The sequence below is a fragment of the Geotrypetes seraphini genome, chromosome 10, assembly GCF_902459505.1.
Source record: "Geotrypetes seraphini chromosome 10, aGeoSer1.1, whole genome shotgun sequence".
Classification (NCBI taxonomy): Eukaryota; Metazoa; Chordata; class Amphibia; order Gymnophiona; family Dermophiidae; genus Geotrypetes; species Geotrypetes seraphini.
The window spans coordinates 134057595-134077072 of NC_047093.1; the positions used below are offsets into that span (position 1 = coordinate 134057595).

The 19478-nt window shown below is 47.0% G+C and overlaps 1 protein-coding gene across 4 annotated transcripts in view; it reads right to left on the reverse strand.

The window, feature by feature from the left end:
* Positions 1-19478, reverse strand: part of LOC117368330 (zinc finger protein 251-like) — a 72020-nt gene that overhangs the window by 11109 nt on the left and 41433 nt on the right. Inside the window, exon 8 of one of the 4 annotated variants that reach the window (XM_033961893.1) lies at positions 2496-2588. The exons of the other annotated variants lie outside the window; for them this stretch is intronic. Within the exon in view, the coding sequence (XP_033817784.1) occupies positions 2521-2588 (68 nt within the window). The 3' untranslated portion in view covers positions 2496-2520. The remainder of the gene's footprint in view (positions 1-2495; positions 2589-19478) is intronic. 4 annotated transcript variants of the gene reach the window in all.

Below are 19478 nucleotides of genomic sequence, written 5' to 3' on the forward strand. Positions count from 1 at the left end.
CCCCTGTCCAGCAGCACCTCTTTTTTGCTCCCCCTGTCCAGCAGAAGGCCTCCCTTCCTTTTTTTGCCCCCTCCACCCGTCCATCAGCACCTCTTCCCATGTCCAGCAGCAACCCTTACCTTTGTTCTTTTTAGTCTGCCCTCCACCGACATCCGCCTGAAGCCGCAGCGGCCTGCAGGCACCGACAGCCTCTGTGGCCTGCTCCCACTCCTTCCTCGCCGTCGCTTGCCGTTCCCCCCCCCCCCACACGGGGAAGCTTCGTGCGTTTCTGGCAGCTTCCTGTCTGTGGGCCGCCCGCCCCTCTGTGCGCACACATCTGCGGGAGGAGGAGGAGGCCGGGGTTGCATGGAGCAGCAACGGCAGCAGCTCAGCTGTGCAGCCAGCGCTAGGCAGAGCTGGGGTCAGACATGGACCTTGCGCAGACCAGGCCGGCTCCTCACTTCGCTTGTGGAGGCGATCGACGGCTGGCTGCGGTCCCCAGCCCGTTCGAGAGAGGAGCTGCGGCGGGCGGGTGAGCAGGCAAGTGGGAGAAGGATGAGAAGAAGATGCTGGCAGGTGCGCCTGTGCCCCCCCCCTCCGAATCAGCGGCAGCAGTGAGGCAGCACTCTGGCGGTGAATGACAGCGAGGGGGGAGTTGCTCCGTGTTCTGGCCTGCCTCCATGTTCGAAAATCGAATTTGGCACGGAGACACACCTCACGGAGCCGGGAATCACAAAACTCTAAGTGCGCATGCGCGCTTAGAGTTTTATTATATAGGATTTTTTAAAATTGGGATTTATTAACCGCCATTTCATGAAGAGATTCACTCAAAGATGTTTACAATACATTAAGTAGTAATCAGGTACTCGTAAGTTAAAAAGAAGCTAAAAGACAGGCGGCAAAGGTTAGGACTTTAAATCAGGCATAGACATTATTTAAAAATATCTTCATGGAAGCCCAGACCAGACATATTCCACATATTAACAAAGGTGGAAAGAAGAGAAACGAGAGCTGGCATGGTTAAAAGGTGATGTGAAAGAGTCTATTGGAGCCAATAAAAACCCTTTAAAGAAAGGAAAAGAGATCCAAATGATGACAATAAAAAGCAACATAAGCACTGGCAAGTTAGATGCGAAGCACTGATAAAGAAGGCTAAAAAAAGAATATGAAGAGAAACTTGGCAAAGAGACAAATACTCATATTAACAACATTTTCAGGTATATCAGAAGCAGAAAATCTATGAGGAAATCTGTGGGACCATTGGATCCATCAAGTAATAAAACAGGCACTCGGGAAGGCTAATGCCATAGCGGAAAGACTGAATGTAAGAGATCTACCTGAGCTGGATATGGTTTTCAAGGGTGATGATGCAGAAGAACTGAAAATTCACAGTGAACCTGGAAGATGTATTGAGCCAAATTGACAAGTAAGAGTGATAAATCACCTGGATCCCAGGGTACTGAAAGAACGAATATGAAACTGCTTATCTGTTGTTCGTAACCTGTCACTAAAATCATCCATTATACCTGAAGATTGGAGGGTGGCCAATGTTATGCCGATATTTAAAAAGGTTTCCAGGGGTGAGACAGGAAATTACAGACTGGTAAGCCTAACTTCAGTGCTGGGCAAATAGTGGAAACTATTATAACTATTCTAAAATATAAAATTATGGAACACGTAGATAAACATGACTTAATGGGACAGTGTCAGCATGGGTTCTGCCAAAGGAGGTCTTGCCTCACCAATCTGCTTCATTTCTTTGAAGGTGTGAATAAGCATGTGGCTAAAGGTGAGCCGGTTGCTGTAGTGTATCTAGATTTTCAGAAAGCTTTTGATAAAGTTCCTCATGAGAGACTCCTTGAGAAAATTAAAGTCATGAGTTAAGAAGCAATGTCCTATTGTGGATTAGGAATTAGTTATTAGACAGAAAACAGATTGTAGGGTTAAAAGGCCATTTTTCTCAAAAGAGAAGGGTAAATAATGGAGTACCGCAGGGATCTGAACTGGGATTGATGCTATTTAACATATTTATAAATGATTTGGAAATTGGAAAGACAAGTGAGGTGATTAAATTTGCAAATGACACTAGTAGGGGGGCATTTCTTTAGCTGTTTGTTGATGTTTTGCATGCTATGCCTTGTCCCTGTATTGTTTTAGGTGTTATGGAAAATTAAAAAAAAACTTTTCAATAAAAATTTAACCTCTCCTTTTACGAAGCTGCATTAGGCTTTTTTATCGCCGGCCATGGCGGTAAAAGCTCTGATGCTCATAGAAATTCTATGAGCATTGGAACTTTTTACCGCTGCGGCTGGTGATAAAAAAGCCTAATGCGGCTTTGTAAAAGTGTGGGGGGGGGGAGGTGTTAATGATAAAAAATAAAAAAAAAAGTTGTCAAAATACACGAGGACTGTGAAAAATTGCAGGATGACCTTAGGAAATTGGAAGACTGGGCGTCCAAATGGCAGATGGAATTTAATGTGTACAAATGCAAAGTGAATAATCCAAATCATAGTTACCTTATGGTAGGATCCACCTTAGGAGTCAGCACCAAGAAAAAGATCTGGGTGTCATTGCAGACTCTACGTTGAAATCTTCTGCCCAGTGTGTGGCTGTGGCAAAAAAAGCAAACAGGATGCTAGGAATTATTAGGAAAGGGATGGTAAATAAGACTGAGATTATAATGCCTCTATATCACTCCGTGGTGCATCCTCACCTTGAGTATTGCGCCTAATTCTGGTCACGAATCTCAAAAAAAGATATAGTGGAAATACAAAAGATTCAAAGAAGAGCAACCAAAATGATAAAGCGGATGGAACTCCTCTCTTATGAGGAAATACTAAATAAGTTGGGGCTCTAGCTTGGAAAAGAGACGGTTGAAGGGCGATACGACTGAGTTCTACAAAATCCTGAGTGGTGCATCGAATGAATCGTTTTACCATCCTTTCAAAAAGTACAAAAACCAGGGAACACTCAATGAAATTACATGGGAATACTTTTAAAACAAATAGGAGGAAATATTTCTTTACTCAAAGAATAGTTAAACTCTGGAACTCATTGCCAGAGGATACGGTTACAGCAGTTAGTGTAGCTAGGTTTAAGAAAAGTTTGGGCAAGTTCCTGGAAGAAAAGTCCAGAGTCTGCTATTGAGAAAGATATAGAGGAAGCCACTGCTTGCCCTCGATCAGTAGCATGGAATGTTGTTACAATTTGGGCTTCTGCCAGGTACTGTGACTTGGATTGGCCACTGTTGGAAACAGGAAACTGGGTTAAATAGACCATTGATCTGACCCAGTATGGCTATTCTTATGTTCTTATAAAGTAGGATGGTAAGGCAAGATTTTGGTCATTGGTCTCTGATGCAGACTATTACTATGGTGCCACCACATCTCCTTTCCATACCTTAAGATTGCTTACAGAGGACTGATGCAGCAGGGTTAGAGCTCATTATCTACCGCCTAATAGATTCAGACCCAGTCTCCGTTTCCACCACTTCTTCCGGGAGACTGTTCCATGCATCTACCATTCTTTCTGTAAAAAAGTATTTCCTTAGATTACTCCTGAGCCTATCGCCTCCTAACTTCATCCTATGCCCTCTCATTCCAGAGCTTCCTTTCAAATGAAAGAGACTCGACTCGTGCACATTTATGCCACTTAGGTATTTAAATGTCTCTATCATATCTCCCCTCTCCCACCTTTCCTCTAAAGTATACATATTGAGATCTTTAAGTCTGTCCCCATATGCCTTATGATGAAGACCATGCTCAATTTTAGTAGCCTTCCTCTGGACCAACTCCATCCTTTTTGAAGGTGTGGTCTCCAGAATTGTACAAATATTCTAAATGAGGTCTCACCAGTGTGATACAGGGCCATCAATACCTCCTTATTCTTACTGGCCTTACCCTCCTCCTATGCACCCTAGCATCCTTCTAGCTTTCACTGTCACCTTTTTAACCTGTTTAACCACCTTAAGATCATCACATACAATCACACCCAAGTCCCGCTCTTCTTTCGTGCACATAAGTTCTTCACCCCTAAACTGTACTGTTCCTTTGAGTTTTTGCAAACCAAATACATGATCTTGCATTTCTTAGCATTAAATTTTAGCTGCCAAATTTCAGACCATTCTTCAAGCTTTGCTAGGTCTTTCTTCATGTTATTCACACCATCTAGGGTGTCTACTCTATTGCAGATTTTGGTATCATCCACAAAGAGGCAAATCTTACCAGACAGCCCTTCAGTAAGGAGAAATTAGGTTCTTACCTGCTAATTTACTTTCTTTTAGCTTCTCCAGACCAGTAGAGGTTAACTTTACGATTGGGTATATATCTAATCATGACCAGCAGGTGGAGACTGAAAACAAAACTTTGGGACAGTATATCCTAGCCCCTCCTCTCTATTTCCCTCAGTCTGCCGAATAGCCAAGCAGAACCAAGAACTGGAAAACAACAGAGAGAAAAAACAATACTCCGAAAGGAGTAACAAATAACATACCCAAAAATGCTGTTGGAAAATGCAGAGGAGAAATTCCCGAAGGAAGAAGGTCCCCACAGCTCGCCAGCTAAGCCAGCCGAACCACAGCCGCTGTTCTTCAATTCTCCCCGGCCCTAGAAAAATACTAGAACCCGCAGCAAAAACCAAAAACTGCCCGCGCAACAGCCCCAACAACAACAACAACAGACAGGGTGGGGACCTCTACTGGTCTGGAGAAGCTAAAAGAAAGTAAATTAGCAGGTAAGAACCTAATTTCTCCTTCTTTAGCACTCTCCAGACCAGTAGAGGTTAACTTTACGATTGGGACGTACCAAAGCAGTCCCTCTCACGGGCGGGACCCCCGAAGGGCCGATACCAGAACACGCTCACCGAACACCGCGTCCCGACGCGCCTGAACCTCTACCCGATAATGCCGAACAAAGGAATGCAAGGAGGACCAAACCGCAGCCTTACAAATATCCACCGGAGGCACGAGCGACGACTCAGCCCAAGAAGCCGCCTGACCCCTAGTGGAATGAGCCTTGAGAAACTCCGGAACCGGCTTCTGACTCAGAAGATAAGCGGAAGCAATCATCTCCTTGATCCAGCGCGCAATAGTAGCCTTAGAAGCGCCAGCCCCCCGACGAGGACCCGCCAGAAGCACAAAGAGATGATCGGAGCTCCGAAAATCCCGGGTCCGCTGCACATAAGCATGGAGGACCCGACCTACATCCAACTTGCGCAGCTGTCGTTGCTCAGAAGAACCCTCCCGACTACCCAAGACCGGGAGGACCACCGATTGATTGACATGAAAAGGAGAAACTACCTTCGGCAGAAAGGAAGGAACAGGCCGCAAAACAACCCGCTCCTTCGAAAACTCCAGGAAGGGAGCCCTACAAGAGAAAGCCTGTAGCTCCGACACCCGTCTAGCGGAAGTAATGGCCACCAAAAAGACCGACTTCAGCGTAAGGTCCTTCAATGAACAGCCATCCAACGGCTCGAAAGGAGGGCGCACTAGAACAGAGAGAACCAGATTGAGATCCCAAGAGGGAATCGAGGGCCTTATGGGAGGCCTGATCAACTTGGCCGCCCTAAGAAAGCGAATCACATCAGGAATGGCTGACAAACGCTGACCTGTCACCAGCCCCCGAAAAGCCGACAGGGCCGCCAGATGAACCCGAAGAGAAGACCAGGCCAGGCCCCTATCCAGGCCATCCTGCAAAAACTCTAGAATGTTAGGCAGAGAAGCGCGAAAGGAGACCACTCCCCGCGCTCGGCACCATTCCTCAAAAAGACGCCAAACCCGTACATAAGCCCGAGAGGTAGAAAGCCTCCGGGACCCCAAAAGTGTAGAGATCACCTTGTCGGAATATCCCTTCTTACTCAGGCGGCCCCTTTCAAGAGCCAAGCCGTAAGACAAAAGGGAGACGGGTCGAACATGGGAATGGGACCCTGCGTCAGAAGATCGCATCCGAGAGGCAGAGGAAGAGGATCCGCCACCAGATGCCTCACCAGATCCGCATACCACGGACGACGAGGCCAATCCGGAGCCACCAAGACCACCAGCCCCGGATGGCGAACAATGCGAAGCAGTACTCTGCCCACTAATGGCCAAGGAGGGAACACATACAACAGCCCCTCCGTTGGCCACGGTTGGACCAGAGCATCCAGACCCTCGGCCAGACCGTCCCTGCGACGACTGTAGAAGCGGGGTACTTTGGCGTTGCCACTTGTAGCCATCAGATCCATCAGGGGCTGCCCCCAAGCACGCACTAGCAACTGAAACGCCTCGGCGCCGAGACACCACTCTCCCGGATCCAAGAAGTGACGACTGAGGAAGTCCGCCTGAACGTTTTCTACCCCGGCAATGTGAGAGGCCGAGAGGTCCAGAAGATGCGACTCCGCCCAAACCATGAGCCGAGCCGCCTCCTGCGCCACCAGAGTGCTCTTGGTGCCCCCCTGACGATTGACATAAGCCACCGCCGTGGCATTGTCCGACAGGACTCTGACCGACTTGCCCAACAAAAGGGAGTGGAAAGCCAACAGCGCCAGCCGGACCGCCCTGGTCTCCAACACGTTGATCGACCAGGAGGCCTCCTCCGTGGACCAGGTTCCCTGAGCTGAGTGACCCAGGCACTGGGCCCCCCAACCCAGGAGACTCGCATCCGTAAGGAGCACCGTCCACTGCGGAAGATCCAGACCCACCCCCTGAACTAGGTGAGGGGTCCGGAGCCACCAACGCAGACTGCAGCGCGCCAAGCCTCGCAGGGGAACCGGAACATCCATCCCGTGCCTCTGGGGAGACCACCTCCGGAGCAGAGCATACTGGAGAGGACGCATGTGGGCCCGCGCCCACCTCACCACGTCCAGGGACGCCGCCATCGACCCCAGGACCTGGAGGAAATCTCGCGCCCGAGGACACCGGGACGCCAAAAGCAGGCGAATCTGAGACTGCAATTTGCTCACCCGGGCCTCTGGGAGGAAGACCCTCCCCAAGGAGGTGTCGAACAGCACCCCGAGGTACTCCAGACGCTGAGCCGGAACCAACCGACTCTTGGAAAGGTTGACCACCCAGCCCAGCGACCGGAGAAACTCCACCACCCGAGCCGTCACCCGGGAGCTTTCCTGCAACGACTTGGCCCGAATTAACCAGTCGTCCAGGTAGGGGTGTACCAGGATGCCCTCCGACCGCAAGGCTGCCGCGACGACCACCATCACCTTGGTGAACGTCCGTGGAGCCGTGGCCAGCCCAAAGGGAAGCGCACAGAACTGATAGTGCCGACCCAAGATCGCAAAGCGCAGGAAACGCTGATGAGAGGCCCGAATAGGAACATGCAAGTAGGCCTCCGTCAGATCGAGAGAAGTGAGAAACTCCCCCGGCTGAACCGCCAGAATGACCGACCGCAGCGTTTCCATACGGAAAGAGGGAACCTTGAGAGCCCTGTTGACCCCTTTCAAATCGAGGATGGGCCGAAAAATCCCCTCCTTCTTGGGCACCACAAAGTAAATGGAGTACCTGCCCGTGCCCCACTCCGGGGGGGGCACTGGAACTACTGCCCTGAGATCTAGCAAGCTCTGAAGGGTCTGGCGAAACGCCAGCGTCTTCCCAGGAGTCTGACATGGAGAAGCGAGGAAAAAATCCGGCAGAGAGCGGGCGAACTCCAGGGCATAACCGTCCCGCACCACCTCCAGGACCCACTGATCGGACGTGATCTCGGCCCATTTGGGAAAAAAGTCGCGCAGCCGGGCCCCCACCGGAACCAAGGGGGGCGCCGGCAAGGCGTCATTGTGCAGGACGGGAAGCGGGGGAACCGGCGGAGGGATTCCCTGCCCCCCGACGGGCCCCCCGAAAGGGCTGCATGCGCTGGAAGAACCGACCCCGGGAAAACCCCGGAGACTGGAAAGAAGCAGCCCCACGCCCAGGGCGATACTTGCGAAATTCCCGCAAACGCCCCCGGGCCGCACCACCCCGAGACGCCGGGCGGGCACGGTCCTCCGGCAGACGGGGAACTTTCGAGTCCGACAGAGTCTGAATCAACTTATCCAAGTCCTCTCCAAATAAAAACGACCCCCGAAAGGGAAATTTAGTAAGCTTAGCTTTGGACGCAGCATCCGCCGCCCAAGCGCGCAGCCACAACACACGCCGTGCGGCCACGCCAAAAGCCATGGACTTAGCCGAGATCCGCACCAAGTCATACAGAGCATCCGAGAGGAATGAGGCAGCCATCTCAATCTTCGCTACCTCCTGATCCACCAGAGACCAGTCGTCAGACTCTCGATCCAAGACCCGCTCCGCCCACCGAAACACGGCGCGAGCGACCAGTCCCCCACAAATAGCCGCCTGGACCCCAAAGGCAGAGACTTGAAAATTTTGCTTAAGGATGGTCTCCAATTTGCGCTCCTCAGAGTCCCGCAAGGCAGAACCGCCCTCAACAGGCACGGTATGCCGCTTGGAAATAGCCGAGACCACCGCATCCACGACTGGCGAAGCTAACGTAGCCCGATCCCCTTCAGGAATGGGATACAGGCGAGCCATGCTGCGCGCCAGCCGAAACGGCGTCTCCGGCGTTTTCCACTGCTCAAGAATAATATCCCGAATATCCTGATGCATAGGAAAAGAGCGGGAAACGGAACGGATCCCTCGTAACAGAGGGTCCCCCACACGCGGAGTCTCCGGCGGCGCGTCCTCAAAACGCAAAGCCGAAGAAACCTGTTGAATAAGGTCAGGCAGCTCATCTCTCTGAAAAAGGCGCACCACGGACGCCTCGTCACTGGAGAACGGGAAACCCGACAACCCGCCGCCAGCTTCCGTCCCCTCCAGAGGGTCCTGGAATTCCTCAGAAGGGTCCAGGTCCTCCTCCAGACCGACACGTTCCTCCGACCACAAATCCTCGTCCCACGACACCCGCGGACGCTTGGACAAGAGAGGCGGCGGAGGGGACGTCACGTCAGACGAGAGAGGCAAAGCCGCAGGGAGCGCGGAGGAAACCCCACCCCCCGAGACCCCCTGGGCGCAACCGGGACCCCCAGCCGCCTGAAAATAGGCTTTGCATAATGAAAAGAAAAAATCAGGGGAAAAACCCCCCGAGGGTCCCAAGGGACTCCCTGCCACAGCAGGGGACCCAGCAGAAACCTGCCCCTGCTTAGCCAAAACAGGGGGAAGGTCACCTGAGGTGGAAGACAAAATGGAGGGGCCAGACAGAGAAGATGGCGTCTTTCCCGCCAAAACAGCTCCCTCCATAGCCTGCAGCGGCTGAGAGACCTGAATAGTCTCAGCCGCTAAAACAGGCAAGCCGGCATCAGCTGTCAAAATATCAGCTGAGAGGGAATCCTCTAAAACCCGACCGTCGGCGGCTCGGGGAATCCCTCCGTGGGCGGACGGAGAAGACCGGGCTTCTCCACCGTTCCCTGCCGACTCGCGAGGCACCATCGGCGGGGAGCTCTGGGCGCCTGCAGCCGCTGCCGACGGAGCTCCTCCACCGCACCGGCCTGAACACCGCTTGCACAGGCCGGCCGCGAGTGCCTCGCGTCTGGAGCACAATGAGCACTTTTTCCCTTTAGAAGTGCTCATTGCTCCATACGCGACCTAGCTGTAAAAAAAGTGCCGGTTAGTTGAAAAAATACAGTAAAATACAGTTTTCTTAAAGGGATACAACCCTCCAGACCAGCACTACCTCAGGATTTTTTTTTTTTTTTTTTTTTTTTACAGAACAGACTCCACAGGCTCTCGAAGCAATATGCCTTGCTTGATTTAGGGGGCAAGGCTTACTGCTGAGGCTCCTCTAAAAAAATATGGGGAGGTGGAGGAAGTGGGGGGAGGGACCCCGCTCGTGACCCGCCGGGTTTGACACCCCCGAGGTCGGACGAACCCCCAAACAGAGTCCGTCCAAGCTCCGTCCGGCTAAAAACAGGGACAATAAACCTCTAAACAAATTCCAACAGCCCTACCAAGGGAGATGGGTACAGATCACTCAACACCTGCTGGAGACTGAAAGAAGACTGAGGGAAATAGAGAGGAGGGGCTAGGATATACTGTCCCAAAGTTTTGTTTTCAGTCTCCACCTGCTGGTCATGATTAGATATATACCCAATCGTAAAGTTAACCTCTACTGGTCTGGAGAGTGCTAAAGAATATCGCTTATAAAAATGTTAAAAAGAACATGCCCAAGAACAGAACCTTGAGGCACACCACTGGTAACATCCCTTTCTTCAGAGCGATCTCCATTGACCATTACCCTCTGTCATCTTCCAGTTCTCGACCCAGCCCATCACTTTGGGGCCCATCCCAAGAACACTCAGTTTATTTATTAGATGTCTGTGTAGAGCACTGTCAAAGGCTTTGCTAAAATCTAAATATACCACATCTAGCACACCCCCTCTACCCAATTCTTTGGCACCCAGTCAAAGAAATTGACCAGATTTGTCTGACAAGACCTACCTCTAGTGAATCCATGTTGCCTCTGGTCCTGTAATCAACTAGATTCCAGAAACTTCACCATTCTCTGTTTTAAAAGTATTTCCATTAATTTGCTTACCACAGAAGTCAGACTTACTGGCCTGTAATTCCCTACTTCTTCCTGAGCAGCTGTAAGAACAGGAACTCAAAAAAATATTTTTTTTTAATACAACTGTTGGAAAGGATTGGAACAGGCAACCAATACAGTCTCTACAGTTCACCAGCTAAACCAGACGAACCAAATGACACTGCACTGCAGAAAAAGCAAAGTTGCTTACCTGTAACAGGTGTTCTCCGTAGACAACAGGGGAATGCAGCCACACTTGATGATGAAATCCCTGGACAGAGCCTGTGCCATGGAAACTCTTCCCTAGTACAGTAGGATTTTTTTTTTAACTTACTGAGCATGTGCACCCACCTTGCCTGTGTAAATCCACCCCTAGGTTTGATAGTATGTCTCTAGCTCATTAATAAATTGACATGCGGGGATTGAGGGCAGGCAAGTGTGGCTGTATTCTCCTGCTGTCTATGGAGAACATCTGTTACAGGTGAGCAACTTTGCTTTCTCCGATAGTCAAACAGGGTAATACAGCCCCACTTGATGGTGAGCCACTAGCCTTAACAAGAAAATGGGAGGAGGCAAATAAAAAATTTTGATTTTTTTTTTTTTAATTTGACAGTGGAAACAAATTGCAAAGAACAGACTGTCCAAATTGAATGTCTTGTGTTGAACTTTTGTCTAAACAATAATGCTTGGCAAATGTATGAACTGAAGACCAAGTTGCCGCTTTGCAGACATCTTGTATGGGAACTGCTCTTAAGCTCACAACTGAGGAAGCTGTTGCTCGTACTTGATGAGCCCCAATGGGACCCAGAGGAGACATGGAAGCTTTCTAAGTAAAAGAGATGCAATTAGCAATCCATGACGATATAGTTCGTTTAGAAACTGCATGTCCTTGAGTAGCTGTGTTAAAGGAAACAAATAATTGATTGGTGGTACGGATAGCAGCAGTCCTGATCAGGTAGTAAAGCACTGCTCTTTTGCAGTCCAGTGTATGAAGAGTTTGCTCCGATGGGGTCCCATGCAGAGGAAGAAAAAATGATGGCAAAGAAATGGAATGATTGAGGTGAAAATCCGTGACTACTTTTGGAAGAAACTTTGGATGCGTACAAAGAAGCTCCTTATCGGGAAAAAATTGAAGATATGGCTCATAGATAACCAGAGCCTGCAGTTCATTAACTCTTCTAGCCAAAGTAAGGGCCACTAAAAAAAACCATTTTCCATGTTAGGAACTGTAGTGTAGTGGATCCCAAGGGCTCAAAGGGATCCAAGTTTTTTCCAAGTTTTATTTTTTTAAATTTGATTAAACGCTTATATAGTTTCTAAGTGATTTACATTAAAAACAATATCTATAAAGAAGACATATAGACAATATTAATGTTAAAATACTGACTTACAAGAAACATAAGGATAGAAAGGGGAAGAACTCTAAATTTTAAAAAGCAAAAAAACATTCAAGGTAAACACATCAAGGGAGGGGAGGGTTTTAGCCTTATAAGGCTAGTTTCATCAGCTGGTCCAAAACAATGTTGAGATCCCAGGCTGAAGGTGGCGTACGAAGAGGAGACCAGAAGGTTTTAAGAAAGAGGTTTCCCCTCCAAAAAATGGTGGTAGGCTGATTTAGCTGAAAGGTGAAGACATACAGAGTTGGTCTTAAGACCTGAATTTGATAAATGCAGTAAGTAAGTCAGGATATGATCCACAGGGCAGCGGAATGGGTCTTGATCCTGCAATCCTGCCCAGCTGGAAAACTGTTTCCATTTCAACTAATATGACTTCCTGGTAGATGGTTTTCTAGCTGCAAGAAGTATGGTTATTACTGCTGATGAAACTAGAACATCCGTGAGGATTGCCCGCTCAATCTCCAAGCTGTGAGATGTAGGCTGTGAAGATTAGGATGGAGTAGTTAGAAGAAAAGAGAAGGATGATCCCCTAACGGGATTGGGTGTGCATCCAGTAGTCCAGAAGGATGGGATACCAGATCTGTCTGGGCCACCGAGGCGCTATGAGAATCAGTTGAGATCTGTCTCTGATGGTCTTTTGCAAAACCTTGGAGATGAGAGGAATCAGTGGAAATGTGTAAAACAGATTGGAAGTCCATGGAATTGAGAAAGTGTCCCTGGCGACTGCATGAGGAGCTCATTGTAGGGAGCATTACTGGGCACACTGAGCATTGTTTGCGGTGGCAAAGAGATCCATCACGGGAATGTCCCATTGGTGAAAAATGGATTGTAATACCTCCCTGTTTAAGGTCTACTCGTGAGGGTCGAGCTTTCAACTGAGGAAATCTGCATATATACTATCAAAACAGGGCTCAAGATTGTTCTTTTTCCAAATGGGATGAAGACGAAAAGGTTGTCAACTGATTTGGTTCATAAAAGACATTTAATTGCTTGATATAAAATAATACATTTGCAAGGATGCCGCAAATAAAACGTGCACCTAAAGATGTAACTCCAGATTTCAATGACAAAAACTCTTGATGCCGCTTCTGCGTCTCTCGTGTCATGTCAGGAAACATTTGTACTTTAAGACCTAAAAATTCTTTAAGCCTCTTTTTAAAGAAAAGTTTTAACAACCACGTTTTGTCTATAGAGAGGGCTACTGATATAAGCAAAGTAGATGGCATTGCCGCCTCTTTATCAGATACTTCTAACATTTCAGATAAATTTAACAATTCCTGATTTGGTAAAGATTTGTAAGAACATAAGAAGTTGCCTCTGCTGGGTCAGACCAGAGGTCCATCGCGCCCAGCAGTCCGCATCCGCGGCGGCCCATCAGGCCCATGACCTGTACGATGATCTTTGTCTGAACCCTTAAATCCCCCTTGGTCTCTATCTATACTCTTTCTATATTCCATCTCTACCTCTATCTGCTTCCCTGGAATGTATACTGCTTGTATCTCTGTAGAGAGGGAGAGAGCAAAAGTCCATAGACGATGAGCCTCTCTGCAAATGGGTAAGGATCCTGAACCCCCCTTGTTTGTTCAAATAGAACATTGCTACCTGGTTGTCTGTTTGAATTAGCAGTTGTGTGTTGTGCACATACCTGCTGAATGCTCTGAGGGCATAATAAATTGCCCGAAGTTTTAGTAGGTTGATGTGGAAGTGAAATTCTTTTTCTGACCAGATCCCTTGAGTCTGAAGGTGGTTGAGATGCGCTCCCCATACCTTGTTAGAGGCGGTTGTCCGGCTGTTGCAGAGGTCATCTGATCTAAATGACTAGCCTGCATTTTGGCACTCATTACTACTTCCTGGGAAAACTCATGGCTGAAATATTGTGTGTTGGCTTGGCTGCATACGTCAGGGCTTAAGGAGCATACCAGGTTTCGCTCCTTGGCATATCATCTTTATGAACTTCTAACATCAGATCCTATTGTCTGACTGGAATTTACTTTATTTCATTTATTTTATTTTTATTTATTGTTTTCTCAGGTACTTTAGCTAGATTGTGAGCCTTCGGGACAGCTAGGGAAATCCAAAGTACCATTTTTATTTATTTTATTTTAATGTATCTTTAATCTATCTTCATTGTAAACCGCTTTGAACCTCACGGTATAGCGGTATATAAGAAATCAAATCAAATCAAAATCAAATCAAATCAAAAAATCAAAATCTGTAGTCATAGAGAGAAGAGGAGGTGGAGGCTGGAACGGGTATCCCTGTTTGAGGGCCGGAGACCAAATCTACCAGGATAGGGATTCTTTTACCTTGATTGAAAGCGGAATCAAGGTGTTCAGAGACTGGGAATGTTGATTCCAGTTGAGTTTGAGATGCCATTGCAGAGGACGCATGTGCAGTCTGGCATGCGGACTAGAGGAAGAGACGCTGCCATGTGACCCAAAAGACACAATATGTCGTGTGCTGAAAGAGCAGATGTTTGTTGCATTTGATGTGCCAGAGTGATGACTGCTTGATGACGTTCTTCTGACAGATAAACTAGTATAGTGACAGTGTTGAGTCATGTGCCTATATACTTGAGGCAACGCACAAGTTGTAGGTGTGATTTCTCAAAATTGATGAGAAAACCCAGCGATTGGAGAGAATGACCTGTGTCTTGAATAGTCAGCAAGAACTGCTCCTTGGAGTGAGCTACTCGGAGCCAGTTGTCGAGATAAGAAAACTCCATGTGATGTCGCTTCCGGAGGTCGGCTGCTACCACTGCTAGACATTTTGTGAATATGCGTGGTGCTGATGATAGGCCGAAAGGAAAAACTTTGTACTGGTAGTGTTTGTTGAGACACATGAATCTGAGGAATTTCCAGTGGGCAGGATGAATTGGTATATGTATCTTTGAGATCCAGGGCGGTTAACCAATCGTTTTGGCTGATCAGAGGAAGGATTGTTGACAGAGAGATCATGTGAAACTTCTCTGATATGAGAAAAAAGTTCAATGTACGGAGGTCGAGGATAGGTCAGAGACCTTGCGTCTTCTTGGGAATGAGAAAGAATTTGGAATAGAACCCTTGGAACTGTTCATGCTGAGGTACTTTCTCTATTGCGTTTTTCTGTTGCAGTGACGTGACCTCCCCGGTTAGCTGTGGAATTGTGATGATGTGGGATGTTGGAGGAAGATGGGAATTGATATGATGAAGCTAGAAATTGAGTGAATAGCCTTGAGAGATGATAGTCAGGCGCCACTGGTCTGTGGTGACTTTCTGCCATGTGGAGAAAAAATGTGTTAGCCGCCCCCCCCCACTGGAAGGAGGTCAAAAACTAGGAGTAGTTTTGAGTGGAGGAAGCTGAGTTGTTGGCTGTTGCTTATGGTCTCGAGGGCACTGTCTCTGCGACACAGGAAAAGATTGATTTTTTAAAAGAAGGAGGGTGAGAGTAGGGAGTAAAACGTTGATGGTATGATTTCCGGAATGCTAAAGAAGAGGAAGGCTTACAGTAAGGTTGTAGATTATCTTGAGCATGTGCAGACAGTTCTCGCATAGCTGTAGAACCTTCTTTAAGTTACGAGACCGTAGTTTTAACTTGCTCACCAAACAGACTATCTCCCACACATGGAGCATCTTCTGCCAGTCTATCATGAAGATCCAAACAGGTCTGAGGCTTTGAGCAATGCTGAACGATGAACCGCAATTGCTACCGCTGCTGTTCTGGAACTCATATCATAGGTATCATAATTGGTTTTAATGAGATGGTAAGTAGATTCCTGCAGTGCTAGGTATAGATTCTGCACTTCTGCAGGTGAAGCTTTGTCCAGTTGTTTTAAAATGGAGTGTTGGAAATGCAGAATTTGCAATTGATGTGCTAAGATCTTCGAATTGAGCATGGACCCTTGGTAAACCTTACATCCGATTGAGTCGAGGAAGCGGTGATCCTTCCCCGGAGGTGAGTTGAACTGGCTTTTTGAAGATTTGGTGTTATGGATGGCTGACTCTGCTACCATGGAGTGGTGTGGAAGTTGTTGTACATCGTGACCAGGTGGTTGCTCAACCTTGTATTTTGCCTCCAGGGTTTTTTTCCAATTAGCTAATTGTAGATCTTGAAGAATCTGATGCACTGGGAGTGATACCATGCCCTTTGAAGGAGTTTTACAAGACTGCAGGATCGCCTGGAAATCCTTCTTATCCGCTGGAGTGACTGCTTGAGAAAGGCAAAGAAGGTTGGAGACCTTTTGAAGAAATTTAGGATATGAGTAGTCATCTCCTTGGTCTGGCTGCAGCGTAGGCGGAACAGGAGAGGGAGGATCTGCAGTCGCAGTGGTGGCATCAGGAAAAATCGACTCAATCTTGTGAAGGGAGAAGACTGCTGCTGAGGAGAAGGACAGAGTGACGTACGAGGGGACAAGAGAAGATTTGGTGGGTCACTAAGAGGATCTGGACAACAGACATCTGAAGATACACACTGGTCTGGCTGAAGAGGAGACTGCTGGACCATCAGTGAAAGTGAAGGAGAAGATGTACTGGTCTGAGGAAGAAAGAATCTGTCTCTTATGAAATCCTGCAACAGTGAGAAGAAATCCTGAAGAGTCCCCATAGGGGGTTAAAAAAATAGCTGCTGATGTGATTTGTGGCAGAGCTGCCCGTTTAGTTGAGGAAATTCCCTCAGCCACAGTGGGAGGAGAACTAGCCCTCTTTCTTGCAATTGAAGATGATTGTGACTTTGAAGACCTACCTGAATGCTGCATGTCTGTAGTTTGTTGAGCCTTACTCTTGAGAGGCAAAGACACAGGCTGTGAGTTAGAGCTGTGTGAGGAGGCAGTTTTTTCAGCCTTTGTTTTCTTCTTTTTTGAATGTCCTGCTGCAGCCGCGTTCTTTTTGTCTGAGGGCTGCATCAAGGAAGACATGTCTGCTCCCGGTGGTGCTATTAGTGAGCCCTGAGGGGGAGGAGGAGTGACAGATGTAAGCAGCCTCGGCGAGCCAGTGACGGGAAACGGAGCCGGGATAAAGCTACCATACATCAGTCCAACTTCACGGTATTTAAACCGCCGACTGTAGGGAGACAGTTGCCGCGAATGAAGTGTTAATGATCGCGGTACTCTGGCGCTTGTGAAGGAGTACCTTTCTGTGATGAAAGTCCAGTTAAAAATTTTTTCTTTTACGTCGATCCTAGCGGATGAACCACTTAGGTGTTGAAGTTGATTTTGATTTCGATGTCAGTTAGTTTTGTTTTGTGTTTAGTCAGGCAAGGCAGAGGGGAGAGAACAACCTGCTTAGTCGGGAAGGAAAAAAGAATTGTCAAACTCGGGGGTGGAGCTACACAGGCAAGGTGGCTGCACAAAAAAAAAATCCTACTGTACTAGGGGAGAGTTTCCACGGCACAGACTCAGTCCAGGGACTTTACCATCAAGTGGGGCTGCATTACCCTGCTTGTCTATTGGAGAATACTTACACTTCCCATTAAAAAGGAAAGCAAAAGACAAAACAACATTCAGCAATCCCGATGACGCACCACTACACTGAAGGGATGGTGAGGGAATAGGGGGAGGGTCTTGGCTGCCCGAATGTGACACCCCTGAGGAATAAAGGGCCCCTCGCGGGAAAAGGGCCAGAATAGGCCACCGCTTATCCCTTCCAACAGCCACTACCTAAGGGTTTAACAGCATTGCATAGGCTTGCCACCTCCACCTGCTGGAAACTGAGAACAGACTGATTCTAAGGGGGACTCTATAGTCCACTTGTACTGCTGATAGAATTCAGTGTGTCCTCATTCTCCACCTGCTGGTAGAGGAGCATAAACCAGTCTGGAAGGACGCTAAAGAATTTGCCATTTTTTTGCTGTTTCTAACAACGTTCTTCATTTAACTTAGGCAGGCGCTGCTATAATTTCTCCCAAAGGATCCTTATATGGTGACAAATATATAATTTAGATCATCACAAATTGGAAATGCTCGACTTATCCACAGCATTTGACACTATTGATCATGTTTTACTCTTAAATAGACTCGCATCGATCGGAATCTCTGGTCAAATTCTCAACTGGTTTCAATCCTTCTTTTCGGAGCGTTCATCTAAGGTTACATTTAATAATTCTATATCTGAACCCTATAACAATAAATATGGCATTCCACAAGGATCCGTCTCATCACCATTCCTCTTTAATATCTTTATATCTCCACTTATGACTCTTTGCCAATCAATCGGATTCTCTGCATTTGCTTATGCAGACAATATCCAGCTTCTACATCCTTTAGATTTTGAAGATACCAATGAAATAGCCATCCTAAATCAAAAGCTTGAAGAAATTAGACTCTGGCTAAATGATAACATGTTAGCCCTAAATATCACAAAAAGCAAGACCATGCTCTTCCACTGGAAAGAAGGAATATCATTATGCACCCCCATCAATCTTAACGGCAGTTCATAGCAATTAGTCTCAACTATCAAAATCCTAGGAGTGTTCTTTGACCAAAAACTTTCGTATCATGACCACATTAGTAGGGTAGTTAAATCTTGCTTTCACCGACTCCAGTTGATCCGTTCAGTATCAAAATCGTTAAATATTCAGATACACTTCCTAGTGATTTCTAAGCTTGACTATTGTAACTCATTACTAAAAGGTATTACTCAGGAAATAATACATCTTCAAATAATACAGAACACAGCCATAAAACTAATTTCAAATGCAAAAAAAAATATGACCATGTAACACCACTCTTGGAAAAGCTCATTGGCTTCCGATTGCGCACAGGATCACCTATAAAATAATATTGCTATCTTTCAAAACATTAATATCAAAAGCACCGTTGTTTATAGATAAACTTCTTATTCCTTATTCGCCCTCCCGCTCACTGAGATCTACCGACCAACACCTATTAATTATCCCTTTGTTGAAGATAATCAACACAAAATTTCACATTTTCTCTGTTACCACACCTCAACTTTGGAACGCCCTACCACCCTACCTTAGAGTGGAAAAAAATCCTAGACCGATTCAAAGGCAAACTCAAAAGCTTTCTATTTAAGGATGCTTCATTCAAGTATACCAGTATCCTCCATATTCTCCCCAAACCTTCTTGTACTTGCCATTATTGTTCCTCTGTCCTATTACGATTGTACGTCTCTCCTCTATTCCTTTTGTTTCAAATTGTCCGTCCATTCTGACCTTTGTAACGTAATCAGTATGTTTCGTGTCTTTTAAATTGTAACTATTTTTAATTATTGTATATCGCCTAGGAATTTGATAGGCAATCAAATCAAATTTTAATAAAACTTGAAACTTGAAAAAGGATGGAATCAAAACAAAGACTTGTAGGTGTTCAGATGGCAATTTCAGCAGTAGGGAGTCTGTGTCCCAAATATGACAAAATAGAGCAGACTTTTATGGTCTGTATCCTGACTATGGCTGGGCAAGAGTGGGTTCCGATGGCAACTCTAGTGATTGGAAAGCAGAAACGATGCCAGGCAAACTAGTATGGTCTGTGACCTGGGGATAGCAGAACAGACCAAGAACATGTGTGTATTTTTTTTGCGTTACATTCACCTAAACATTGATAGTGAGTAAAAATGTCAGTTTGCACCATTATTGGATTGCAGGTTTAATCAAGTATTGACAATAAATGCGA